Source organism: Cataglyphis hispanica, chromosome 20 (genome assembly GCF_021464435.1).
Source record: "Cataglyphis hispanica isolate Lineage 1 chromosome 20, ULB_Chis1_1.0, whole genome shotgun sequence".
Lineage (NCBI taxonomy): Eukaryota > Metazoa > Arthropoda > Insecta > Hymenoptera > Formicidae > Cataglyphis > Cataglyphis hispanica.
Window position 1 is genome coordinate 4,661,801 of NC_065973.1, and position 26,007 is coordinate 4,687,807.

The following is a 26,007-nucleotide window of genomic DNA, read 5'->3' on the forward strand; positions in this document are numbered from 1 at the left end:
GGCGTAAGAACAATCTTGGGACTTGAAACTTATATAATATTTCGCCAAGTTCAACTTTGCCGCAGACACGCCATTTTTCGATAGCATCAGCAATTCATCGAAATTATGTCGACTGGCAATAATCTCGGGCTGCGATTGTATATGTATGTATAAAACGGTGAAAAAAAAAATATGAGAGTGTTCGAATATGATACACACATAGTAAATACATGTAAGGATCAAGCGTGGATGAGTCTATGTATATTTGCTCCGTCTGCATATATATATATATATATATATATATATATATATATATATATATATATGCATTACATGTATATCCACTGTGTTATTAAATATATACGCAGACACGCACCACGTTTATCCTTTCGTCGTCCGAAAAAAAAATCTCTTTTTCATACTTGTAGATTGTTAATCGTTATTATCGGTCTCGTCGATCGATATATTTTTTGTACGCACACGCTTTAGCGGATTTTCGTCACTTTCCGATGTTTACGTTATAAAAAAAAAATCGTGCAAGCTATAGATTATGAATTTACTAAAAGAATTTTTGCGTTCTTTTCGAAATATCTCGGATACATGGCATGGCATTTATCGGATATAATAAATATCTTATAATAGGGCGATAAAAATTACATTTGTAAATTAGATATATATGCAAGGAAATGTTGTAATACATTTAAGGAAAATATTTGTAATAGGGCTACATGTATAAGCCGATTTTAAATGCCGATATATTTAAATATTTGGGTGTGTATGTGTGTGTGTGTGTGCGCGCGTCATCAATTAAATTTTGAGAGATTCAAATAATTCTATCAGAGATGAAACGAATGGTTGAATAATTCAAGTACTTCAAGAATACACATGCATTCTCAGACAATTAAATTAAATTATCATTCGTATATTTCGTTATTTACTAGATATTTGTGATATTTCCGACCAATCTAACTGTACATATTTGAATAAACGAATAATACAATAGAATAATACAGAGAAAGAGAGAGAGAGAGAGAGAGAGAGAGAGAGAGAGAGAGAGAGAAAGAAAAAATAAGTGATACTTGATATATATTCAGTTGCCTAAAAATATTCAATTATGTTTCATCAGATGTCTTACGTATTAAAGTTTATTCGATTTATCCGAATAAGACGGGATTATTCAAACATTTACAGCCCTAATTCGTACTCACTACTTAAGTCTTGTTTTACCGAGATTTTTGCAAGGACGCAATCAAAAAGTTTCCGGACTGACACTATAAAAAGTAATTGTCTAATCTTATTCACGATTATCTTCTTCAAGGTAATCTCGTTAGGTATTAATCCTTAACGGGAGAAGAGAGGATCCACACAATCTCGGTGATGAGGATTTCTCACACATACAGATTCTTTTTCCGATGATCGTTGGATTTAATGCTAATTACTTTTATTGCTTATCTAAGGTTATCTGAAAATAGAAAAAAATATTACTTTGAATTCGAATGATACGAGAGACTCATTATACAGGATGTCTCAGAATTATATCTACAGATGGTTATAGGATAAAGGATTAGGATATCAAAATGGATAAAGGATATCAAAATAAGCCAATTTTGCCAATAAACTTGTGTTAAAAAATGAATTGTTTTGGCACTAGAGAATGAAGGAGTAACGGGGAATCTCGCAAATCCAAAAATTTTTAAAAATGTTTAGATGCCCAAAAACGCTTCTAAGGGATGGAATCATCCCTCGTATGTAGAGTTGCTTTTTCTCGATATATCTCAAAAATTGTTCGAGATATGAAAAAATGTTTTATACAAAAGTAGCGTGGTAAAAATACTTTTATTTGATCATATTAATAAAGTTCTGAAAAAAAAAATAATTTTTCTCAAAGATTTTTGTCCTTAGTCTTTGATTTCCTAGTGGCAAAATGGGTCATAAACAGATACGGATTTATTGATAAAATTGGCTTGTTTCGTCCTTCATAATCACATAAACATAATCCAATTTTGAAATACCCTGTACAAGCGAAGATGACCGCGTAATTAGTTCGGAAACTATTTAATCGCGACTCTTATAGTACAGTTGGCGTCGAAATACGTCGGGACACTTTTTTCATCGATTTCCGCATTGTGCCCGATAACAAATAAGAAATCTTATCTCAATTCGTTCGATGCCAACTACACACATTTCTTTAGATTGTTCCGTAATATGTGTTCGGAATTTCATGATCTTGCCACAATCTCGCGATGAGGAAAAAATTGTTGCAATTGTAATAATGCTTCACACTTGATAAACTTGCGAATAATGCGATTTGTATAACGCGGACGTAAATTATATAATTCGCGAATCATCGCGAACGTCCATTAGGGATTTCGTCAAACTGTGTTACTAGGATCTTACATCACGACGATTTATCGCGTGTCGCACGTTTCTACTTTGCGATCGGTTCCCACCGCACGATAATTTTAATCACAAAGTGTCATGCTAATGACAGAGATGTAAGCGCCGTTTGAAATTTAGAGCCGTGTTCAGATTAGCGTCTCAAAAATAAATGTATAGTAAACTTGATAGATAATACTTCGTTAACTTCAACTCTTGTCATTGAGAAAAATTTTATACAAAAGATTTATGGGGTGAAAGGGGAGAGGGGGTAAAGCTCTCTGCGTGATAAACTGTACTAACAATTTTGAAAAAAAAAAGATGCGATTAAAAGATATAATTCTTCAAGTTGTATCGAAGAATAACTTTTACCATAAATCTTTTATATAATATCAATTTGCCGATATCGATATCGATGAATTGTTTGCAAAGATAAGTCGAGAAGATACCGTGTAAGATTAATTTTGAGAGAGACAGCGAGATATTTTATATAGAGAATCTGCGATCAGAAAGATTAATCCATCGTTTCGTATAAGCTTATTTTTACCGATGGCGTGAGATATGCGAGAGAAGTCGGCGATAAAGTGAGCTAGCGTTTCTCTACAAGCACTCTGTTGGATGTTTTATTAACCGCGAGCGAGACACTCCCTCTTATATTGTTATTACACGCGTAATAATCTCGCTTCTCAAGCAGGATATGCGAATTAAACGTTTAATTAATAGAACGTATTTATGGTTATAATATTAGCGATGGCTAATAGCCGAGCACGCAAAATAGCCGAGTATGTTTGATGAAACAGCGGATGACGCAAGAGAGATTTTCACGTCGAGATACCCAAGGTGCACGTTTGTAGTCGCGAGATGATGCCTTTGTACATTTCAATATTTTGCTTGTATAAAAAATACTATTACATAGCTTTGTGCAAAAATTGCGTGTGAGTGTGTGTGTTCATGAACGTTATTCTCCGCGAGCGTTCATTGTAATCATAAATTACACAGTTCATAAAAAAAGAAAACAAAAAAAAGCACCGGAACGGGACTAGTCGTTTCTTATAGCTTGTTATATTTTGGATGCTGAACATAAATTCGATTTTAAAATTGTCCCATCATGCCAGAATTTTGAGAAATTTGCAAAAAAAGGGCTGTTTTCTGAACTTTGTCATATTGTAACAATATGTGACTTGCTGGAGACGTTTTATTACAATCAAAATAAAGTATGTTGTTAGGACTGACAATTTGCCAAATAGTTTTCAATTATATGTTTATTTAAATCTAAGAATTTTTTAGGTCACTGAATATGAATCCAATATCAAAATTGTCAAACTCAAAATTGTGGACTCAATATTATAAAAATTTAAGTTTTGACATCCGCCATATTGAGTCCATCATTTTGGATTTGACAATTTTGACATTAGATTTGCATTCAGTGACTCAAAAAAACTTATAAGTTTAAATAAACAAAATTAAAATATTTAGTAAATCAAGTCAATGACCAAGTCACAGTTAATTTCAGTAATACATATTTAATCATGGATATCTTATTAACCATAACCAAAAATTTCTTTTGAGGATTGAAAGTCCTAACAACATATTTTATTTTGATTTTAATAAAACTTTTCTAGCACATCACATATTGTAGCTATAACATGACAAAGTTCGTAAAAACAGCCTTTTTTTGCAACTTTAATTGCGAATTTCTCAAAATACTGACGTAATACAACAATCTTAAAACTAGATTTGTATTCAGTGCTCAAAAACTTATAAGAAATGATCAGTCTCATTCCGTTGTTAAAAAAAAAGTCATTTTTTATTGAACGATGTTATCAGGCTAGTAGTGAGAAAGCTGGTACTTTCTTTGTCGTTACATTTTTTAAAGATAAAATTAGAGACACTTTTTTTTAATTAATACATAGTCACTATTAATTTTAATGTAATATTTTTTGTTTACGTTAAAAAAAGCGATCTTCTTTTTTGCACAAATAGTTCTTTTTTCAAGTCACATTTAAATAGATAATTTTATTTAAAATCGAACTTGATACAATATCCTCTTTTGCACTAATCTAAGAATAATATCGTAAAGAGTGTAATATCGCTTTTGAAAACTTGCACCGGTTAGGCACTTTTTATTGACACTTTTGTTGTACATGTTGCCGATTTAAAGTCGAATACGGATGGTTTGATTAAGTCTCGCGCTTTTGAGAGAATCCACTTGAAATGTTAAATCCTTTTAGCAGATATACATATAACATTGAAAGATATATCATTCCTCTTCTCCTTTTCGTTATTTTGCTTTGACAGTTACGCGTTATATGGATAGACAGCGTTATCTGTATAACAATGAAATAATAGAAACATACTAGATAAGGAGACAAGATTGCGAGAGCGAAATCGATAAGTGTTTTAGCGTTGTGTCAGAGAGTGTGTATGTGTAATGTACCAATCAAGATGTTACCAGTGTCGACGCCTCTTCACTTATTGACAAAATTAATACGAAATACTTGCCGTAAATATTTTTTTTAAGTCGAATATACGTAAATATTACGAAAGATAGTGTCTGTTTGTTGTACATGTTTTGCGAATAAATGTATATACATATATATATCTATACATAAATAGTTGGTATGTAAACGACCGGCGATTTGGCGTTATCACGCCCATCAGCCGAGGCGCACGTTCTCTGTCCACTGTTCGACGTAGCAATAAATTCTAATTATCCTTTTGTCCAGCATTTTTATAGCGAACGCCGTGGTAATGCCAAATCGCGTCTCGTATAGCTGAAATGTATCGAGTTGCGAGTATAAGTATACGTATTTTCTCAAAAAAAGGAACATTAAAATATATACAATAAAATATATATCTCCATTGTAAGCTTTTCTTATAGTCAATCATCCTGATCAGTTGAAAAATGTGTGTTTTCTAGTTAAAAAATATGTCGGTTTTTTTTTAATTTTTATGTTAAATATTATATAATAATTATATTAAACACATTGATTACAGACTGTCAATAACATTTTTTCGAATTAATTTTATCGTTAAAGATATGTTAATTTTTACACAAAATTTATTTTAAATTATTTTGAGATTTACATTTTATATTAAAATTTTATTTTATATTAACATACTATTAATGTCACTATTTAACATTATGTTAAATTAACATAAAAATTTGTGTGGACATGTGATATCTGTGAAATTCAACACGAATTTTTTAACTGTGTCATATTTCCTGTCCTTTATCAATTCAAAGAGACATACATTTCCTCTCATTTACGTAGAAAATTCAACTGCACGAAATTATTAACACGATTGAAAAATATTGCAAATGCTGGCAGAAAAGCGGAAATTATTCGCAAGAGATGTTTATCATTAAATGAACGGCTGGAAAAAGACAGTCGAACTTTAAATAGAAATAGATAAAATAAAAATCCGCGAGCAGCACGAGTAATGGTGAGACGAAACAAATGCAGGCGGAGCGGGAAAGGTACTCTAATTTAAAGAGAAGTAAAAGTGAAGAGAAGTAACAAGGACGAAATTAAAGAAGAAACTAAAGGCGAAACAGCCGCGCGACTTGCGTTAAAATGTATCACGTTACTCATCTAAAAGAAACTCCCTAACTCGTCGATCTGGCTAACATCGGTAAGATCGATACTCACTTCTGACGCACATTTCGAGGGTCCAACCGCACACTGCAAGGTGGGCACCTGTCGAAAAGTCCAGACTTAATTCGGCCAACCGCAACAGAATGTGCGATGTAGCGGGTAAAACCCACACCACCACAAAGAACGTTTGCGATGATGAAATGTTAGACTGAAACAGAAACAGTCGGAGAGGAAATTCAACGAAGCTCGTACACAGAATTCTTGAGAAATTTTTTGACAAATAAAACATCTAGTAAAAAAATTAATCATAGTTATATGCAGGGTGTCTCAGAATTAAATTAATAAACTTTAGATGGTTATAAAAAATAAGCCAATTATATCAATAAATCTGCGTCCGTCAATGAGTCGTTTTGGCACTGGAAAAATCAAAGATTAGCAAGAGAATTAACAAAAAAAATTATTTTTTTCAAAATTTTATTAATGGTCGTTAAATAGAAGTGTTTTTATCATGAAACTTTTGTATAAAGCATTATATGAGAGGTAATTTTACTCCTTAAAATCGCTTTTGAGTCGCAATTGAAAATTTCTAAATTTATTTATTTACTCCCCACCCTCCACTATATGTGTAAAGTTTCATCAAAATCAGAATTTTCGAGTTTGCGAGGTTCTCTTGTTAGTTTTTGATCCTCTGGTGCCAATATAGCTCATTTTTGTAGATACAGGTTTATTGGCAAAATTGGCTCCTTTATAATTTTATACAATTTGTCTAATTCTTGAATATTTTGTATATTAGGCGAAGAAAATAACGTAGAAAAATTACAGATATCCGTTAATTTGCTACAAGATTCTCTTTTTATAAAAAAGTCTCATCATAATCTAACACATACGTTTGCTATATAAAATAAAACTACAACTTCTACTTTATTATTTTTAATTAAACCAAATCTTATAGTTTTCTTTCTCTTTCTTCCTCTTTCTCTAGTCTATAATTTTATTTATTAATTTCTTTTTAATTGAGCATATCCATAATAAGGAGAACCGAAAGCATCAATATTATTTAATATAAAAGAAATTTTGTGAATATAAAAAAAACTATATGCAAAACTTTGAGAAGGCGGGGGTAGAGTCTTCATTTTTGATTTCATCACATTCTGTGAATATATAGCAAAAAAGAGGCAATGTATGTAATATTTTTTCCAGGTATCAGCACTTCTGCTAGTTGGCAATGGTTTTGTATTTGGATGAAAAATGATCATAATTACACTTTAGAGTGATTTTGATTCCTTAATTTTGATCAGAAATTAAATTTATTGACGGATTTATGGCTTTTCATTTATTTATTTATTTACTTTTGTGATCAGTTTACCTGAAATACGAAAGTACTCAAAAGCGAAGATTCCTCAAAGTTTTGTATATATTTTTTTGCTAAATACGAAAAACATGCTTTGGATTCCTCTTGTAAATATAAAGGAAAAATGCTCTGCAAACGAAACGGAACTCAGGTCATACAATACATCATGTTCGCTGAAGTGCAGAATAAGCGCTTAGACTTTTACACCTGAACCGAATCAAAATAAACGTGATTATATATGTACATTATATATGTTCGGTTATCTCTCTCCCCGATTTTTCCAAATTTCTGCTAGAGAGGAAGACAAAAAGAGGGAAAAAAATTATAAAAAAGATGGTTGCCGATACGAAGCAATAATCATTTATTTATTAGTAATTTAACTTTTAATTTTTGATTAAAATCAAATTTAAAATTTATCATTATTTATTACATAATCGATTTCTGTACCTTGAGTCCCAGAAAGCTACAAAATTGTTTTTCAAAAGTTTAAATGTCTTGTAATCCTTTTAATTCTTTCTTCACTAGTCCAGAACAATGTTATTTGATTCCTTCTTGAGCTAATTAAATTTCTGCAGCTAAGCTTGGCAAAACACACATTTGTTGGTTTAGAAGAATTTTAAATTAAATGATAAAATGATTAAAATGATTAAATGATTTCCCTTTAAGGAAAGGTAGAGAGTGTTATTCTGAACAGAAAAGTCCTGTACCATTTTTTTCTATAACGCTTAATAAAAGAGTTATTATTGAGTGAAGTCTCGCCTATCAGCGCCGATCTTCAGCCGGTGAGCTGTCATAAACATCTGAGCGCTCACGCACACTACCAGGCGAGCAGCTTATCGACCATGCGTCCAGCTAAAGATCGGCGATGATAGGCTAGACTTCACTCAATAATAACTCTTTTATTAAGCGTTATAGAAAAAAATTATAAAGGACTTTTCTGTTCAGAATAACATTCTCTACCTTTTCTTAAAGGGTGTTGCGCGAATTTTCGGACATCCTGTATATATATATATATATATATATATATATATGTATGTGTGGTATGTGTGTGTGTGTGTGTGTGTGTGTGTGTGTGTGTGTGTGTGTGTGTGTGTGTGTGTGTGTGTGTGTGTGTGTGTGTGTGTGTGTGTGTGTGTGTGTGTGTGTGTGTGTGTGTGTGTGTGTGTGTGTGTTACGTCTGGAGAATTTAATAAAAAACGGAGTGTAACTTATTATTAGTGACAGCAATCTTTGATTGGCATTTTTTCACGACCTTTGAACAAACGCAGCGTAGCACTCTTTCATTCCTTTCTTTTGTGATCTCTACTTCCTTGCAAATCTCTTTTTACAATCTTGCGAATATAACAGCTGTAAGAAAAAAAAAAGAAAATTTAAAGAATGCACACGTCTTTTATATCGATGCGTTTCTTTCTATTATTCAAACAACTCTAATTCAAATATGTCTTTACATTGCGTATTCTTTTCCGCGAGGACGAAGGGTGTGTGGTCTGTAATAATACAGTCCTTCTAATACGATACTTTCCCTTGTACAACGTGAGAATAGACTAAGATAATAGAGAGGGAGAAATAACTCGATCGTGCCGCAATTGACGTGGCACGTTATACCCGCTATTATACTTATCTCTGTATCTATTATTGTAGGGTGCGTTATCGTGAATCTTGTTAATACAGCCTAATCGTAGAATTGAGGGTCGGCGAACGACGGCGACGATGAGGACGGATAAATATCTGTCAATACGACTGGCGAAAATTTTTATGAAACTTATCGGTTATTGGCCCGCCAAATCAAGAAGAGAAGAAAAATTATTTAACGGACTTTCAATTTATACGTTATTCATGATTGCTGTAGCCATATGGACAGAATCAACCGAATTGTACTTGGGTACAGGCGACTTTTACGTGAGTACTAAAACTTTCCTTGTACTCAAACGCAGATTCTTTCACAACATATAAAATTGATCGTTTAATAAAAATCGGAACTTTGAGATAAAGTAATCGCGTCTTTAAATAATCGCTTTAATAACAAGTTTAATATATTTATTCAATTTATATAATATATATATATATATACAGGAGACGGACAAATAAGAGACCAAACAAAAGATGAACAGATTGGGTCAAATTAAATAAAAAAGTCTTAAAATTATTTTTGTATAATGCTTAATATAAAGAAATTATTATTGAGTAAAATCTTGTCATTACCGATCTATATATATTTAATTTAAATATTTAATTTAAATATATATTAAAATATATATATATATATATATATATATATATATATATAAATTTATTAAATAAATTTAATTTATACATATATATTAACATTTATAATAACACATTTACTTATTTATTTATATTTATTTAATATAGTTATTTTTAATCTTTTAGATCCTTTAATTGTACATATATATAAGGTGTTCCAAAACTACCGGATTCCTCTTAATGGCAAATTCCTTATTTCATTTCGAAACGAAAATTCTAATACAAAAATGTCGAGGCTATAATAGTTTTTGAATGGGAAGTAATTATATTTTACGAATAAGAGAGTTAAAATTTTGCGCGCTCAGGCGATCACTTTGACAGCTGAAGTTGAAACATGTCGCAAATATTTGAATCATTTTTTTAAATACTTTTAGTTCTCGCATCCATTATTCGTAAAAAGAATGTACTAATGCAATGCGTAAAGAAGCCGAAAAACATATAATGACAATGCTATTGTAAATTTATACGATAATCATAATATTATAAAAAGGGGATTCCATTTATAACCTATAGAGTACTTTTTTCACTATTATTTCGTCGTGCCTGAGCGCGCGAAATCTCAGCCTTCTCATTCGTAAAATATAATCGCTTCCCATTTAAAAACTATTATAGCCTCAACACTGTTGTATTAAAATTTTCTTGAAATATTCTAAGGAATCTGGCATTAAGATGAAATTCAGTAGTTTTGGGACACGCTGTATACACACATAAATTTTATACTCATGTTCGTATATCATTTTTTCATTGTAGACGCAATTATTTAATATACAGAAATTTCTCTCTTTATTTAACATTATTTTATGGAATAATACATTTTTTTGTGTTAGAAACTAGAGATTAATGACAAAAATAAAAACTATATCGATATGTTAGGCCATCACGTATACTCTGTGCACTGCTACGCCATTGATCATAATTTTGTTGAAACTAAGCTTCTTTCTACATCATCGGGAAGAAATGCTGGCCATGCTGAAATACACGGAAGACAATTTTTGGTACGTTCAGTACGACGCGTATGGCACTAGGATTTTGGAAAAGATCGATCGAAAGGGGATAATATTATTGTTCACGTTTACATTCTTCGTTCAAGGAGCCGTTTTCACGTATATGCTGGCGCCTATAATCGGTATTTTAAATTTATATCGTTCGTTTAATAGAGAACAAAATAGTGCGGGTCTATTATATTCTCAGTTAGGCTATCTTTTTTGTTTGTAGCATTAGTTGCGCGAACAGATATTTCATTTATCTCCCATGTAACATTTTTTTTTTATAGAAAATAGGGGAAAAAACGAAACCGAGAGAATACTCATTTTTAACGTCTGGGTTGGATTTCCGACAAATGTCTCGCCTAACTTTGAAATACTTTTTTTTTTACAGGTAACCTAACGTATTCATGCACTCGCTTATAGTGTAGAAACATTACAGCTTAAATTAATTTTCTAGCTATCGATTTACGATATTAGCGATTATAGATTCGAGCGTACGTAATCTTCAGTTAGATTTTTAAGAAAATTAAAATCGTAGTGTTGCACCCGATGTGTTAACTGTGTCATACTTGTACGATTTTGATGTAATATTTTCTTAAATAATTTTTTAGACTATAGCGATAATTCACTCGGGCCTGTGCTACTGCTGCTTCGATAATCTCTTAGGTCTGCTAAACATGCACACCGCTGGTCAATTCAAAATGCTTCAGCATCGCCTCGAAACAATTCTCCAGAAAGTCAAACGGCAAGATATCATTGAATTGTTCGACCAAAAAGAGAACCACCATGTGTTCGAAGAAACTATAAAATGCGTCACGACACATTGCAAGTTAATATGGTACAGTGAAAGAATGGAACATTTCTTCATGTATACGACCCTCGCTCAACTACTAATATCTTTCATCTTGCCTTGTGTCTCGTGTTTACAACTAATTTTGGTAAGTATATAAAATATATGTGTGTGCTTGTCTATGTGTTACGCAAAAAAGAGAAGAAAGAAAAAAAACAAAGAGAGAGAGAGAAGTAATAATAGATAAGTAAGAGAAAAAGATAGACAAATATAAATCCCTATCTTATGTGACACGCTGATCTTTTTTCACAAATCGTGCTTTGTTGAAAAAGGGCGGGATGACGATCGTCAGACGAATGATATTTATCGCTCATGCAATTGCAAGCTTTTTCCAATTGTTCCTCATTACGTGTACGTCGAACGATTTGATAGACGAGTCGCGCAATAGGAGACGCGGCATACAACGCCAATTGGCAAGTTTTATCCCACAATGACAACAAAGGCGTGAGAAATGCTGTTCTGATGATCATAATACGAGCCATGCGCCCTTGCTCGATATCCGCTGGTGGATTTTTCCCGGTATCCCTCGAAACCTTTATGATGGTAAGTTTGATAAAAAATGTGCAATTGTACAAATAAATACATCTGTGATAATTTACACAATATCTAAATCTATTATTTTCTAGGTGTTGAGCACCGCGGTATCTTATTTTACTTTGCTTCGCAAATTTCTCGGGGAAGAAGAGATAAGCTTCGAATAAAGGGAGTGTAAAATTATTTGAGAAATAAATTTGGAGGGGGAAGGTCTAGAAATGTTTGCAGAGGACGCATCAAAATACTTAGATTTCATCCAGAAATATTTTCATGTAACACTTGTGCATTATTTCACATTTTGAACTGTACAATAACATATGTTTATACAATTTATAAAATATATAGTATATTAAATAGTTCAAGGATTGTCAGATTTTTTTTTTTTTGAAAAAAGAAACATGATATATTCTCTAAAAGAAATACTGTCGATATTTTATTTTCTTTCGTATAAAATTGAAATGTGCGAATATTCTTCGTATTCGTTTTCTGTAAACTCATCTACAAGGTATTTATTTAAAAACTTTCCACTTGTTTATTTTGTGATCGATTAATTTTTGTAAAACATCTTTTGTACATAAATTTTATGACTTCAGGGGGGATATAAGACGATTGATTTGGCTTTGGAAAATTATTTGAAGATTACCTTTGTAAAAATTATCTTTGATTTCTTGAATGGAAACCCTCATTTTTTATTAAATATTCTTACCTCAAAAGTTTTTTACAACACTAATAAAATCTTTTTCCATTAAGTACTTTCCGAACTATGAAGGTTGAAAGATATCGCCAGCATTAGTATTATCCAAAAGATATTTTTACGTAACTAATAAACTTGACGCTATTTAAAATCAAATTAACATTGCTACTTAATGCATCATTTAAAACTTTACAATTTTTATTTGAAATATTTTTCTTAAAAATGCCTTACTTTCAAGATTTGCGAAAAATGTTTCAAATAAAACTTTTATTAAAGTTTTGATTGGCGCATTAAGTAGCAATATTAATGTAACTTTAAATATCATTGTTAACAGTTTTCGGTAATACTAATGTTGATGATACCGTATCTTTCAAGCCTCATAACTCGAAAAATACTCAACGAAAAAAAAACTTTATTATAATGTTTTGAAAAGCACTCAAGATAAGATACAAAAATGTACGAATAAAAAATGAAGAAAATCAAATTTAAAATTTATGTTTAATTTATTTCTGTAACAAGGTTCTGCTTCCTACCTTGAGGCCTTAGAAACTGCAAATTGTTTTCCAAAAGTCTAGATGTCTTGTATCCCTTTTAATTTTTTCTTCAGAGTATAAAGTCTAGAGTAATGTGTGTCCCATGTTTGATTTTTTTTAATTAAATTTCTGTAGCTGATTTTAGCAAAACACGTGTTTATTGGTTTAGAAAAATTTTAAATTACGTCACTGCTGCGCCGTTGCACGAAATATTAATAATATGTAATATATATATATATATATATATATATATATATATGTTATGTGTTGAGAATTTAATAAAATACGGAAACGAAGTGCGACCGAGCGATAGCAATGTTGGACGGGCGCTTTATCACTATTTTTACAAATGCAGCATAGCAGGTGGTTTATTCCTTTCTTTTGTGATCTCTACGTCTTTGCATATCTCTTTTTAGAATCTTGCGAATATAACAGCTGTAAAGAAAGATAAAAGAATGAACACGTCTTTTATATCGGTGCGTTTCTTTCTATTATTCAAACAAATCTAATTCCAATATGTTTTTGCATTGCGTATTCTTTTCCGCGAGAAGGGTGAAGAGTGTGTGGTCTGTAACGCAGTCCTTCTAACGATACTTTCCCCTGCATAGCATGATAATAGGCTAATAGATAATAGAAGGAGAGAAATAACTCGATCAAAGATCGTGCCGCAATTGCCAGGGCACATTATACCCGCTATTACGTATCTCTATATCTATTATTGTAAGATACCGTGAATCTTGTTAATACAGCATAATCGTAGAATTGAGGGTTGGCGAACGACGACGACGATGAGGACGGATAAATATCTGTCAATACGATTAACGAGGATTTTAATGAAGCTTATCGGTTACTGGCCCGCCGAGTCAAAAAGCGAAGGAAAATTATTGAAGGGACTTTTGATTTATACGTTATTCATGATTGTTGTAGCCATATGGACAGAAGCAACCGAATTGTATTTAAGTACAGGCGACTTTTACGTGAGTACTAAAACTTTTCTTGTATTCAAGCGCAGATTCTTTCACAACATATAAGATTGATCGTTTAATCAAAATCGTAACTTTGAGATAAAGTAATCGCGTCTTTAAATAATCTCTTTAATAACATGTTTAATAACATCTTTAATAACAAGTTTAATATATTTATTTAATTTATATAATATATAAATTAAATATTTAAATATATATATTATATATTTACATACACTCGCATATATATATATATATATATATATATATATATATATATATATATATTTAATTATTTATTTGTAATTCTTTAATATAGTTATTTTCAATGTTCAAAATTCTTTAATTTTATACAATACACATGCAAATTTTTATACTCATGTTGGTATATTATTTTTTCTTTGCTTAGACTTGTTTAGTATACAGAATTTTTCTTTTTATTTAAAATTATTTTATGTAATAATGCATTTTTTGTGTTAGAAACTAAAGATTAATAAGAAAAATAAAAACTATATCCATATATCAGGCCGTTACGTACACTCTGTGCACTGCCACGCCATTGATCATAATTTTGTTGAAACTAAGCTTCTTTCTACATCATCGGAAAGAAATGCTGGGCATGCTGAAATACACGGAAGATAATTTTTGGTACGTTCAGTACGATGCGTATGGCACTAGAATTGTGGAAAAAATCGACCGAAAGGGGATAATATTATTATTCACATTTACATTCTTCGTTCAAGGAGCCGTTTTCACATATATACTGGCGCCTATAATTGGTATTTTAAATTTATATCGTTCGTTTAATAGAGAACAAAATAGTGCGGGTCTATTATATTCTCAGTTAGGCTATCTTTTTTGTTTGTAGCATCAGTTGCGCGAACAGATATTTCATTTATCTCCCATGTAACATTTTTTTTTTTTTTATAGAAAATAGGGGAAAAAACGAAACCGAGAGAATACTCATTTTTAATGTCTGGGTCGGATTTCCGACAAATGTCTCGCCTAACTTTGAAATACTTTTTTTTTTACAGGTAACCTAACGTATTCACGCACTCGCTTATAGTGTAGAAACATTACAGCTTAAATTTATATTCTAGCAATCGATTTATGATATTCACGTTCATAGATTCGAGCGTACGTAATCTTTAGATTTGAAGAAAATTAACGAAATTCTTAGTGTTGCATCCGATGCGTTAGCCTGTGTCACCTTGTATCATTTTCATATAATCTTTTGTTAAATAGTGCCATCTCTTTATTTCCCATGCATATGATTTTTTAGACTGTAGCGATAATTCACTCGGGCCTGTGCTTCTGTTGCTTCGATAATCTCTTAGGTCTGATAAACATGCACACCGCTGGCCAATTTAAAATGCTTCAGCATCGCCTGGAAACCATTCTCCAGAAAGTCGAACGGAAAAATACCGTAAAATTATTCGATGAAAAAATGGAACACCAAATGTTCGAAGAAATTGTAGAATGCATCACGATACATCGCAAGTTAATCTGGTACAGTGAAAAAATGGAATATTTCTTTATGTATACGACCCTCGCTCAACTCCTAGTATCCTCCGTCTTGCTTTGTGTCGCGGGTTTGCAAATATTGTTGGTAAGTATATAAAATATATGTATGATGTGCAAAAGGAAAAGGAGGAGAAAAAAGACAAAGAGAAAGAGAGAGAGAGAGAGAGAGAGAGAGAGAGAATGGATAAATAATAGAAAAAAATAGATAAGTATAAATCTCTATTTTACATTGTTCGTTGATTTTTTCTCACAAATTGTGCATCTTTGTTGAAAAAGAGCCACGGTATGACGATCGTCAGACGAATGATATTTATTGCCCATTCAATTGCATGCTTCTTCCAATTGTTCCTGGTTACGTGTACGTCGAACGATTTGATGGACGAGAGTCGCGCAATAGGAGACGCGGCATACAACGCCAATTGGCAAGTTTTATCCCACAATGACAACAAAGGCGTGAGAAATGCTATTCTGATGATCATAATACGAGCCATGCGCCCTTGCTCGATATCCGCTGGTGGATTTTTCCCGGTATCCCTCGAAACCTTTATGACGGTAAGTTTGATATAAAAAATGTGTGCGATTATATAGATGAATATATCTGTGATAATTTACACGATATCTAATTCTGTTATTTTCCAGGTGTTGAGCACCGCGGTATCCTATTTTACTTTGCTTCGCAAATTCCTCGGGGACGAAGGGATATAAGTTTCGAATGAAGGAAGGTTAAAATTATTTAAGAAATAAATTTGGAAGGAAAGTTTAGAAATATTTTTAGAGAACGCATTAAAATATTTAGATTTTATCCAGAAATATCTTCTAATACTTGTGCATTATTTTGGATTTTAAACTGTAACATTTAACACATGTATATACAATGTATAAAATGTATAGTATAATATAAACTAAACAGTTAATCAAGGATTGTCAGATTTTTCTGAAAAAAGGAAACATATTTTTTCTAAAAAAAATACTGTCTATATTTTATTTTATTTTGTATAAAATTGGAATGGTCGAATATTCTTATTCATACTTGTTTTTTTGTACATTTATCTACAGGGTGTTCATTTAAAAACTTTTCATCCTATTCTATTTAAAATATTTTTTTTTTAAATGTCTTATTTTCGAGATTTGAGAAATGTTTTACAGAAAATTTTTATTGGAGTTTTAAGTAGCGCATTAGCAATAATAGTGTAACTTTAAATAGTATTGTTAACGTAAAAATTATCTTTGGCAATACTAATGTTGACAGCTCTGTACCTTCAAGCGTCATAATTCGTAAATATTTAATGGAAAAGAACTTTATAATAGTGGTTTGGAAAGCAGTCGAGATAAGCTACAAAAATTTACAATGCAAAATGTTAAAAATCAAATTTAAAACTTATGTTTAATGGATTTCTGTAATAAGATTCTGTTTCCTACCTTGAATCCCTGGAAATTGCAAAGCTGTTTTCCAAAAGTTTAGATGCCTTGTATTCTTTTTAATTCTTCCCACATAGTATAAAGTCTAGAGCAATGTATATTCCATGTTTGAGCTTTTCTTGAGCTAATTAAAGTTCTCTAACTAATTTTAAGAAAACCTGCATTTGTTTGTCTAGAAGAATTTTCAATTACGCAACTGCTGTCGTTGCACGAAATGTTAGTAATATATAATATATATGTTACGTGTCGAGAATTTAATAAAGTACAAAGACGGAATGCAACTTAGTGTTAGCGACAGCAATCTTCGACTGGCACTTTCTCACGACTTTTACAAACGCAGCGTAGCACTCTTTCATTCCCTTCTTTTGTGATCTCTACTTCCTTGCAAATCTCTTTTTACAATCTTGCAAATATAACAGCTGTAAGAAAAAAAGAAAACATTAAAGAATGCACATGTCATTTATATCGATGCGTTTCTTTCTATTATTCAGACAATTCTAATTCAAATATATCTTCACATTGCGTATTCTTTTCCGCGAGAAGGGCGAAGGGAGTGTGGTCTGTAATAACGCAGTCTTTCTAACGATACTTTCCCCTATACAGCATGATAATAGGCTAAGATAATAGAGGGGGAAAATAACTCGATCAAAGATTGAGTCGCAATTGTCGCAGCACGTTATATCCGCTATTACGTATTTCTATAGCTATTATTGTAGGATGCGATACCGCGAATCTTATACAGTATAATCGTAGAATTGACGGTTGACGATGACGATGAGGGCGAATAAATATCTGTCGATACGATTAGCGAGAATTTTAATGAAGCTTATCGGTTACTGGCCCGCCGAGTCAAAAAAGGAAGAAAAATTATTAAACGGACTTTTAGTCTATACTTTATTTACAATCGCTTTAGCCATATGGATAGAATCAACCGAATTGTACTTAGGTACAGGCGACTTTTACGTGAGTACTAAAACTTTTCTTGTATTCAAGCGCAGATTTCATAACGTATAAAATTGATTGTTTAGTATTGTTTAGTACAAATTGGAACTTTGAAATAAAATAATTACATCTTTAAATAATCACTTTAATAATAATAAGCTTAATATATTTATTTAATTTATTAAATATCTTTAAATATATATTCAGGGTGTCCCGCAACGTGATGTCCACACTGAAACTGTGTACTCTTTTTGTCATTCTAAGTCAAAAAATCTTACACATATGCCCTAAAGTGAAATTGTTTCAAAGTTATAGCGAAAAAACAAAATTGCATAAAATAAGAACAACATTATTTATTAAAGACAATATTATTTATTAATAATTAAACAATAATTAAACGATAATTAAACAATAATTTACTTTATAAACTACTTTATAAATTGTTCAAAGTAATCACTATTTTGATCACACACTTCTGCTCTTTGAATTGATATTGTAGAACGCAAAAAAAAATTCCTCATCGTTACGTATGTTATTACAAATAACTGTCAGTTATTTTATTTAATAACTGCTGCCGATTGACTGGCTTACCCGCATAGACTAGAGATTTCATGTGCCTCCATAAAAAATAATCTAGAGGATATAGATCAGGAGATCTTGCAGGCCAATTTATTGGACCTTCCCGGCCAATCCAGCGCTCAGAAAATTTTTTATTCAGATATCTCGTAACAATTCTGCTAAAGTGAGGTGGTGCTTCATCTTGTTGAAAGCACATTTGTGTTCTGATGTTTAAAGGCAGATCTTCAAGAAATTTGGGCAATTGTGCTTGTAATAAATGCAAATATCGTTCAGCATTTAAACGATCTTCAATAATGATGGGTCCTGTTAGACGATTATACCGCATCAGATGTTCACTGAAAATCAATTTTGAAAATGTGTTTCTATAATAGCATGAGGATTTTCTTTTCGTGGTGATCAAACGTGTGAGTTTCTATTATTTGTAATGCCGTCTCTCGTAAAAGTAGCTTCGTCGATAAATAAAATTGTTGTATGTATTTGATTTCTTAAAAGCCAGTGACAAAAATTGAAGCAGGATAATCATTTGGTTGAAGAGCTTGAACATTCATAAAATGAAATGGGTATAAATCATAATCACGCTGTATTTTCCAAATTGTCATTTTAGAGACGTTAGTTTGCGCTGAAAGTCTTCTGATACTAATAATAGGAGTTCTGTCCATCGTTGCTGGTATCGCATCCTCGACTTGACGATGTCGCCTTAATGGTCTCTCAAGATTTTTATTTGGGACTTTAAGTAGTAGTAAATTTAATGCTTCGGTGGACATTGCGAAAAACTCTTTGATCTGGTATTCTGCGATTAGGAAACCGTTGGTGATATTCTGTTACTGCTGCACATGCGTTACCATTACAGAAACCATAAATAAAATTAATATCGGTATATTCTTCATTGGAAAATGTACTCATGATTGGTAGATAAGAGAAATTTGTAAGCTATGTTTATGCGATGTTTTCACTTAAAACGACAGTCAATTTATTATTATCTTGTGTGGCAAGTGTGGAAAACAATGAATTATGTTGAGTATGAAGTTGCCGCATTCACTTCAGCTCATGCGACAACTTCATGCGCGACGTAGTTTGTTGTCTTCCGCATATGCCATACATACAATATTTTTTGTAATGCCTGTTATTTCCGCATTACTAGTGCGATAAAGTAAGTCATAAAGATGCTTTTCTCGCATTAGTGTGAGAAATAACTACTTTTTTCGCTATAACTTCAAAACAAGCGACTTTAGGGCATATGTGTATTAAAATTTTTTGACTTAGAATGACACAAAGAATACAGTTTCAGTGTGGACATCACGTTGCGGGACTTCCTGTATATATATATTTAAATTTATTAAGTGTAATTTATTAAGTTAATTTATAATATATATTTAAATATACATAAATATGTATATCAAATATACAGGGTGTCCGGCGTCAATTGCATCACCCGTCGTGTGCAGGTAGAGCAGTCAAAACTAAGAAGAAAAGTCCTGTACCATTTTTTTTGATAACGCTTAATAAAAGAGTTATTATTGAGTGAAGTCTGGCAATTCAGCGCCAACCTTTAGCTGGATGCACGTCAATGAGCAGCGCGCCTAGCATGTGTGCGTGAGCGCTCAGCTGTTACAACGTCTCACTGACGTGCATCTGGCTAAAGATCGGCGATGATTGGCCAGACTTTACTCAATAATAACTCTCTTATTAAGCGTTGTAAAAAAAAATGGTACAGGACTTTACTCCTCAAGTTTATCTGCTTTATCTGCATACGATGAGTGATGCGATTGACGCCGGACACCCTGTATATGTATTTAAAAAAATAATATACAAAAAAAAATAATATACAAAAATGAGTAAAAAATTTATATGTGTATATAAAATTAAAGAATTTAGAAGATTAAAAATATCTATATATAAATAAATATAAATTGATATAATTAAATCAAAATATAAATATAAATGATTAAATATTTATTATAAATTAAATACATATAATAAATTTATATATATACATATATAAATTTATTATATGTATTTAATTTATAATAAATATTTAATCATTTATATTTATATTTTGATTTAATTATATCAATTTATATTTATTTATATATAGATATTTTTAATCTTCTAAATTCTTTAATTTTATATACACATATAAATTTTTTACTCATTTTTGTATATTATTTTTTTTTGTGTAGACAATTGTTTAATATACAGAAATTTCTCTCTTTACTTAACATTATTTTATGGAATAATGCATTTTTTTTTGTATTAGAAACCAGAGATTAATAACAAAAATAAAAATTATATTGATATGTTAGGCCATCACATACACTCTGTGCACAGCTACGCCAGTGATCATAATTTTGTTGAAACTAAGCTTCTTTCTACATCATCGGGAAGAAATGATGGGCATGCTGAAATACACGGAAGATAATTTTTGGTACGTTCAGTACGATGCGTATGGCACTAGGATTTTGGAAAAGATCGACCGAAAGGGGATAATATTATTGTTCACGTTTACATTCTTCGTTCAAGGAGCCGTTTTCACGTATATGCTGGCGCCTATAATCGGTATTTTAAATTTGCTTCGTCCGTTTAATAGAGAACAAAATAATGCAGGTCTCTTATATTCTCAATTAAGCTATTTTTTTTTTATTTGTAGCATTAGTTGCGCGAACGGATACTTTATTTATCTTCCATGTTACATTCTTTTTATAGAAAATAGGGGAAAAAATGAAACCGAGAGAATACTTATTTTTAAAATCTGGGCCGGAATTCCGACAAACGTCTCGCCTAACTTTGAAATACTTTTTTTTTAGAGGTAATCTAACGTATTCATGCACACGCTTATAATGTAGGAACCTTAGAGCTTAAAATAATTTTCTAGTAATTGATTTATGACCTTCGCGATTGTAGATTCGAGCGTACGTAATCTTTAGTTAGATTTTGAAGAAAATTATAACGAGATCGTAGCATTGCATCCGACGTGTTAGCTATGTCACCTTGTATCATTTCGATATAACGTTTTGTTAAACAGCGCGATCTCTTTATCTTTCACTGCATATGATTTTCTAGACTATAGCGCTAATTCACTCGGGCCTGTGCTTCTGCTGCTTCGATAATCTCTTAGGTCTGCTCAACATGCATACTGCTGGTCAATTTAAAATGCTTCAGCATCGCCTGGAAACTATTCTCCAGAAAGTCGAACGGAAAAATACCGTAAAATTATTCGATGAAAAAATGGAACACCAAGTGTTCGAAGAAATTGTAGAATGCATCACGATACATCGCAAGTTAATCTGGTACAGTGAAAAAATGGAATATTTCTTTATGTATACGACCCTCGCTCAACTCCTAGTATCCTCCGTCTTGCTTTGTGTTTCGGGTTTGCAAATATTTTTGGTAAGTATGTAAAATATATGGTATGTGTGTGTGTTTGAGTGTATGTTATGCATAGAAAAAAGAAAAAAAAGAGGGAAACAGAGAAAAAGAGAGAGAGAGAGAGAGAGAGAGAGAGAGAGAGAGAATAGATAAGTAAAGAAAAAAATAAATATAAATTTTTTTATCTTATGCGATTTGCTGATTTTTTTTTCACGAATCGTGCATTTTTGTTGAAAAAAGGGCCACGATATGTCAATCGTCAGACGAATGATATTTGTTGCCCATTCAATTGCATGCTTCTTCCAATTGTTCGTGGTTACGTGTACGTCGAACGATTTGATAGACGAGAGTCGCGCAATAGGAGACGCGGCGTACAATGCCAATTGGCAAGTTTTATGCCACAATGACAACAAAGGCGTGAGAAACGCTGTTTTGATGATCATGATACGAGCCATGCGGCCTTGCTCGATATCCGCTGGTGGATTTTTCCCGGTATCCCTCGAAACTTTTATGACGGTAAGTTTGATATAAAAAATGTGTGCGATTATATAGATGAATATATCTGTGATAATTTACACGATATCTAATTCTGTTATTTTCCAGGTGTTGAGCACCGCGGTATCCTATTTTACTTTGCTTCGCAAATTCCTCGGGGAAGAAGGGATATAAGTTTTGAATGAAGGATGTTTAAAATTATTTGAGAAATAAATTTGAAAGAAAAATTTATTTAAAAATATTTTCAGAGAACGTATTTAAATGTTTATGTTTAGAAATATCTTTATATAGATTTGTGCATTATTTTAGATTTTAAACTGTACAATAACATATGTTTATGCAATGTATAAAATGTACATATGTATATTAAACAGTTGATCAAGGATTGTCAGATTTTTCTGAAAAAAGAAACATGATATTTTTTCCAAAAGAAATACTGTTTTATTTATTTATTTATTTTTTTTTTGTATAAAAATGGAATGTGCAAATATTCTTTATACTCGTTTTCTGTACAGGGTGTTCTTTTAAAAACTTTCCATTCTATTTATTTTTTTGCGAAAAATGTTTTGTACAAAAGTTTTTTGTCTTTGAGGGAGACATAAAATAATGCCATTGATTTGATTTTGGATAATCACGTGAAAGTTTCAACTTTCAATTTCTTAAATGGAAGCCCCTATTTTTCATTACATATGTTTGCAGCTGACCTCGAGAGCTTAAAACACTATGATAAAATTCTTTTCCACTAATTATTTTTCCTCTCAAAATCACAAAACTGTACAAAACATTTTTCGCAAAAATTAATCAATCACAAAATAAACAAAAAGTTTTCAAATAAACATCCTGTATATGTACAAGGTGTTTTATTAAAAGTCATCAGTCCCTTTTATATTTTAAATTAAAAAAGATAGACCATAACAAATATATATCTAATTAAATGGTTTAGAAATACAATTAAAATAAAAAAAAATAAAATAAAATATAAAAATTAAAATTAAAATTAAAATAAAAAAAATAAAAAAATACAATAGTTCTATAAATAAAACTGCTTTATCTCTCTGTTTTACATCGTAGGCGAACATTCAATTTGTAATGAAATCGGATGGCTCGATTGATGGCAAAGAAAGAAGCCTTAATGTTCACAGCGAGGAGATCGAAACTAATATATGCATCACTGATTGATAGCCTCAGCAAGGGAGATGCACTATGATAATAGCTTGTGGTACCACGTGATAAGCTCGCGTCAATTTTCCTACCTGTTAGTATAATGGGCTTCCATTTACGCCAAGATAGCTCCTCGTTTGAACATGCTTAAAATTACGAGGCAACGCGTCAGGCAAATTATGAGATTTGACACATGAGATAAAAAGTACCAAACAGTAAGTATTATAAAGTTCTTTATAAAAAATGATCAATTTTTTCTACACATCAAGGTATTGAGATACTAAAAATACACTAAAGAACGGCTGCTTTTGCGCCACATTTGGCTATTAAGATATTTTTATCAAAATTAATTTATTGAAATTATATGATTGTTGTGATTATTATGATTTTATATTTATTATAATTTTAATTTAAATATTCTATTATATTTAATACTCATTTATTTACAAATATGCGTATTAACAGCCTCGTCGAAAAATATTCATATTAGATGCAGGATATGTTTTATTAATTTTTATAGTTTTTAGTATATAATTAGTTTTTTGTTTATCACTGAAGAGCAGGGTTGGAATTTTTTTTAATTAACAATAAGTAAAACTTAACCCCTTCTTTTCCCTTCTCTTCCCTTCTCTTCTCTTCTCTACCCTTTTTTACAATAACTTTATATTAACTCAACCCAACCTATTTTTTTAAAAAATTTTATTTATTTTTATTACTAATTAATATTTTTTTAATTTATTTTACTTAATTTTTTATACATTTTAATTAAATAAATTTTTTACTAATTTTTTTGTACTTAATTTAATCATATCTATTTTTACAGAATAAAAATTCAAAATTTATTGTATCTACATACAATAACATATTTTTATTTTATTATTATTTCTTTAAATAATTAACTTTTCATAATTAATAAAAAAATCGAACTCTATTAATTAATAAAAATTTAATTTAATTTAATTTAATTTTTTACAAAATAAGTAAGCTAAACTTAAAATTAATGGCCTAAAAATTAAGTTTACGTTAAAGGTTACTTAAACAAAAATTAACTTAATTAAAGTTAAGTTAAAAAATTATTAACTCATCATTAAAAAAATTTAAAAGTTAATTTTCTATCCAACAGCGATTTGACACATACGAAAAACTTGTACGACAAATAAAATATATTTGCATTACAATCAACATTTTCACACGACTTTAATATTGATGAATTATTTTAACTTGTATAAAAGAAAGTTAATAAATCAATGTTAATGCATTTAAAAATATAACTACTTTAAGTTAGAAGTACACGTTTAAAATTAACTAAGTTAAGTTAAAAGTAATTAACTTTTCAACTTTTTAACTGTTTGACTAGTTACTACTCGACCATATCAAAGTGGCTTAAGTAATAATAAGACTAATAAAGTTAGATAATTTCGTGTTCTACCTTGATGCAATAATGGATTTGGTCTATTTTGTTGCGAGAAATTTTTGAAATATTACAACAAAAGTAGATATTTGATTTTTGAATAGAATAAACTACGAAGAATAATTATACTTTTATATTCATCTTTTATTTTGCAACATTCAATTATATTTTTGCACCTTTCTTCGGTATATAGATTTCGTTTCTGCCTACGCCATATTGGCGAAGGCTATTTGTCAAACGCCCACGCAAAGCGATGCTGTATAACGTCAAAGGAGGTCTTTTGCATATTTTGTAAATAGAGGATCGATAAAGGAACAAAACGGAGGAAATTCTATTCTACTATCATTTAAATTTGGCGCTGAAATTTCCATATCACTTATCGTATTATGAATATTGAGAAGAATAGAAGAAAGAAAAAGAAAAAAATGTACAAATGCTTTATACATTAAAACACAAACAAAAAAGATATAATTATATTTTTTTATAAATAATTGGCAGAAATGAAGATTTTTGAAAAATTTTGTTTGATTTATACAAAATTCAGATTTTCTTTCTATGATCTTTCTGTCTATATTACGATATCACGATTAAAAGGATAGTAAAAAAAACAATAGAAATTTTGAGTAAAATATTCAGTAAAAACTATTTTTTATTCCTCCAAAAATGAGTTTTTTTATTACTTCATTAATTATTCAAAATATTTATTTTCAAAAATTAAAATAAAAATCTAATTTTGATGTTTATTTGTTAACCATTTAGCCACACACACACAGAGATACGCGCGCGCGCGCGCGCGCCCACACACACACACACACACACACACACACACACACACACACACACACACACACACACACACACACACACACGGGTTTGAAAAATAATCAAATTTATTAAATTAGATATCAGATTCCGTATCGTGTGCTATTCTCACTTCTGGTCCATAAAATAACAAAAATAACAATAGTTTAACTATGA

General features: G+C 30.8%; 2 protein-coding genes and 1 pseudogene across 2 annotated transcripts; all 3 read left to right on the forward strand.

Annotated features, from left to right (window-relative positions):
* Positions 1-9,141: 9,141 nt before the first annotated feature.
* Positions 9,142-12,190, forward strand: LOC126857184 (odorant receptor 13a-like). Its single transcript, XM_050606377.1, is given in 7 exon segments — positions 9,142-9,204; positions 10,444-10,696; positions 10,844-10,947; positions 11,168-11,494; positions 11,679-11,791; positions 11,793-11,949; positions 12,033-12,190. Coding segments are annotated over 7 exon segments (1,092 nt in total). The 3' UTR covers positions 12,108-12,190.
* Positions 12,191-12,703: 513 nt separating this feature from the next.
* On the forward strand, positions 12,704-16,361 carry LOC126857185 (odorant receptor Or2-like). Its single transcript, XM_050606378.1, has 8 exons — positions 12,704-12,709; positions 13,584-13,643; positions 13,917-14,144; positions 14,659-14,911; positions 15,063-15,166; positions 15,415-15,741; positions 15,933-16,208; positions 16,296-16,361. Exons 1-8 carry the CDS (start codon positions 12,704-12,706, stop codon positions 16,359-16,361), a joined length of 1,320 nt encoding a protein of 439 aa, XP_050462335.1.
* A 1,482-nt stretch (positions 16,362-17,843) lies between these two features.
* Positions 17,844-22,631, forward strand: LOC126857186 (odorant receptor 13a-like; annotated as a pseudogene).
* The last annotated feature ends 3,376 nt before the right edge of the window (positions 22,632-26,007 follow it).

What these genes read in the sequence shown, in the direction of transcription:
- LOC126857185 (XM_050606378.1), top strand. An exon ending in TAAGTACAGGCGACTTTTAC is followed by an intron (nt 14,145 to 14,658) that starts GTGAGTACTAAA and finishes TCCATATATCAG; the next exon opens with GCCGTTACGTACACTCTGTG. An exon ending in CGGGTTTGCAAATATTGTTG is followed by an intron (nt 15,742 to 15,932) that starts GTAAGTATATAA and finishes TTGTTGAAAAAG; the next exon opens with AGCCACGGTATGACGATCGT.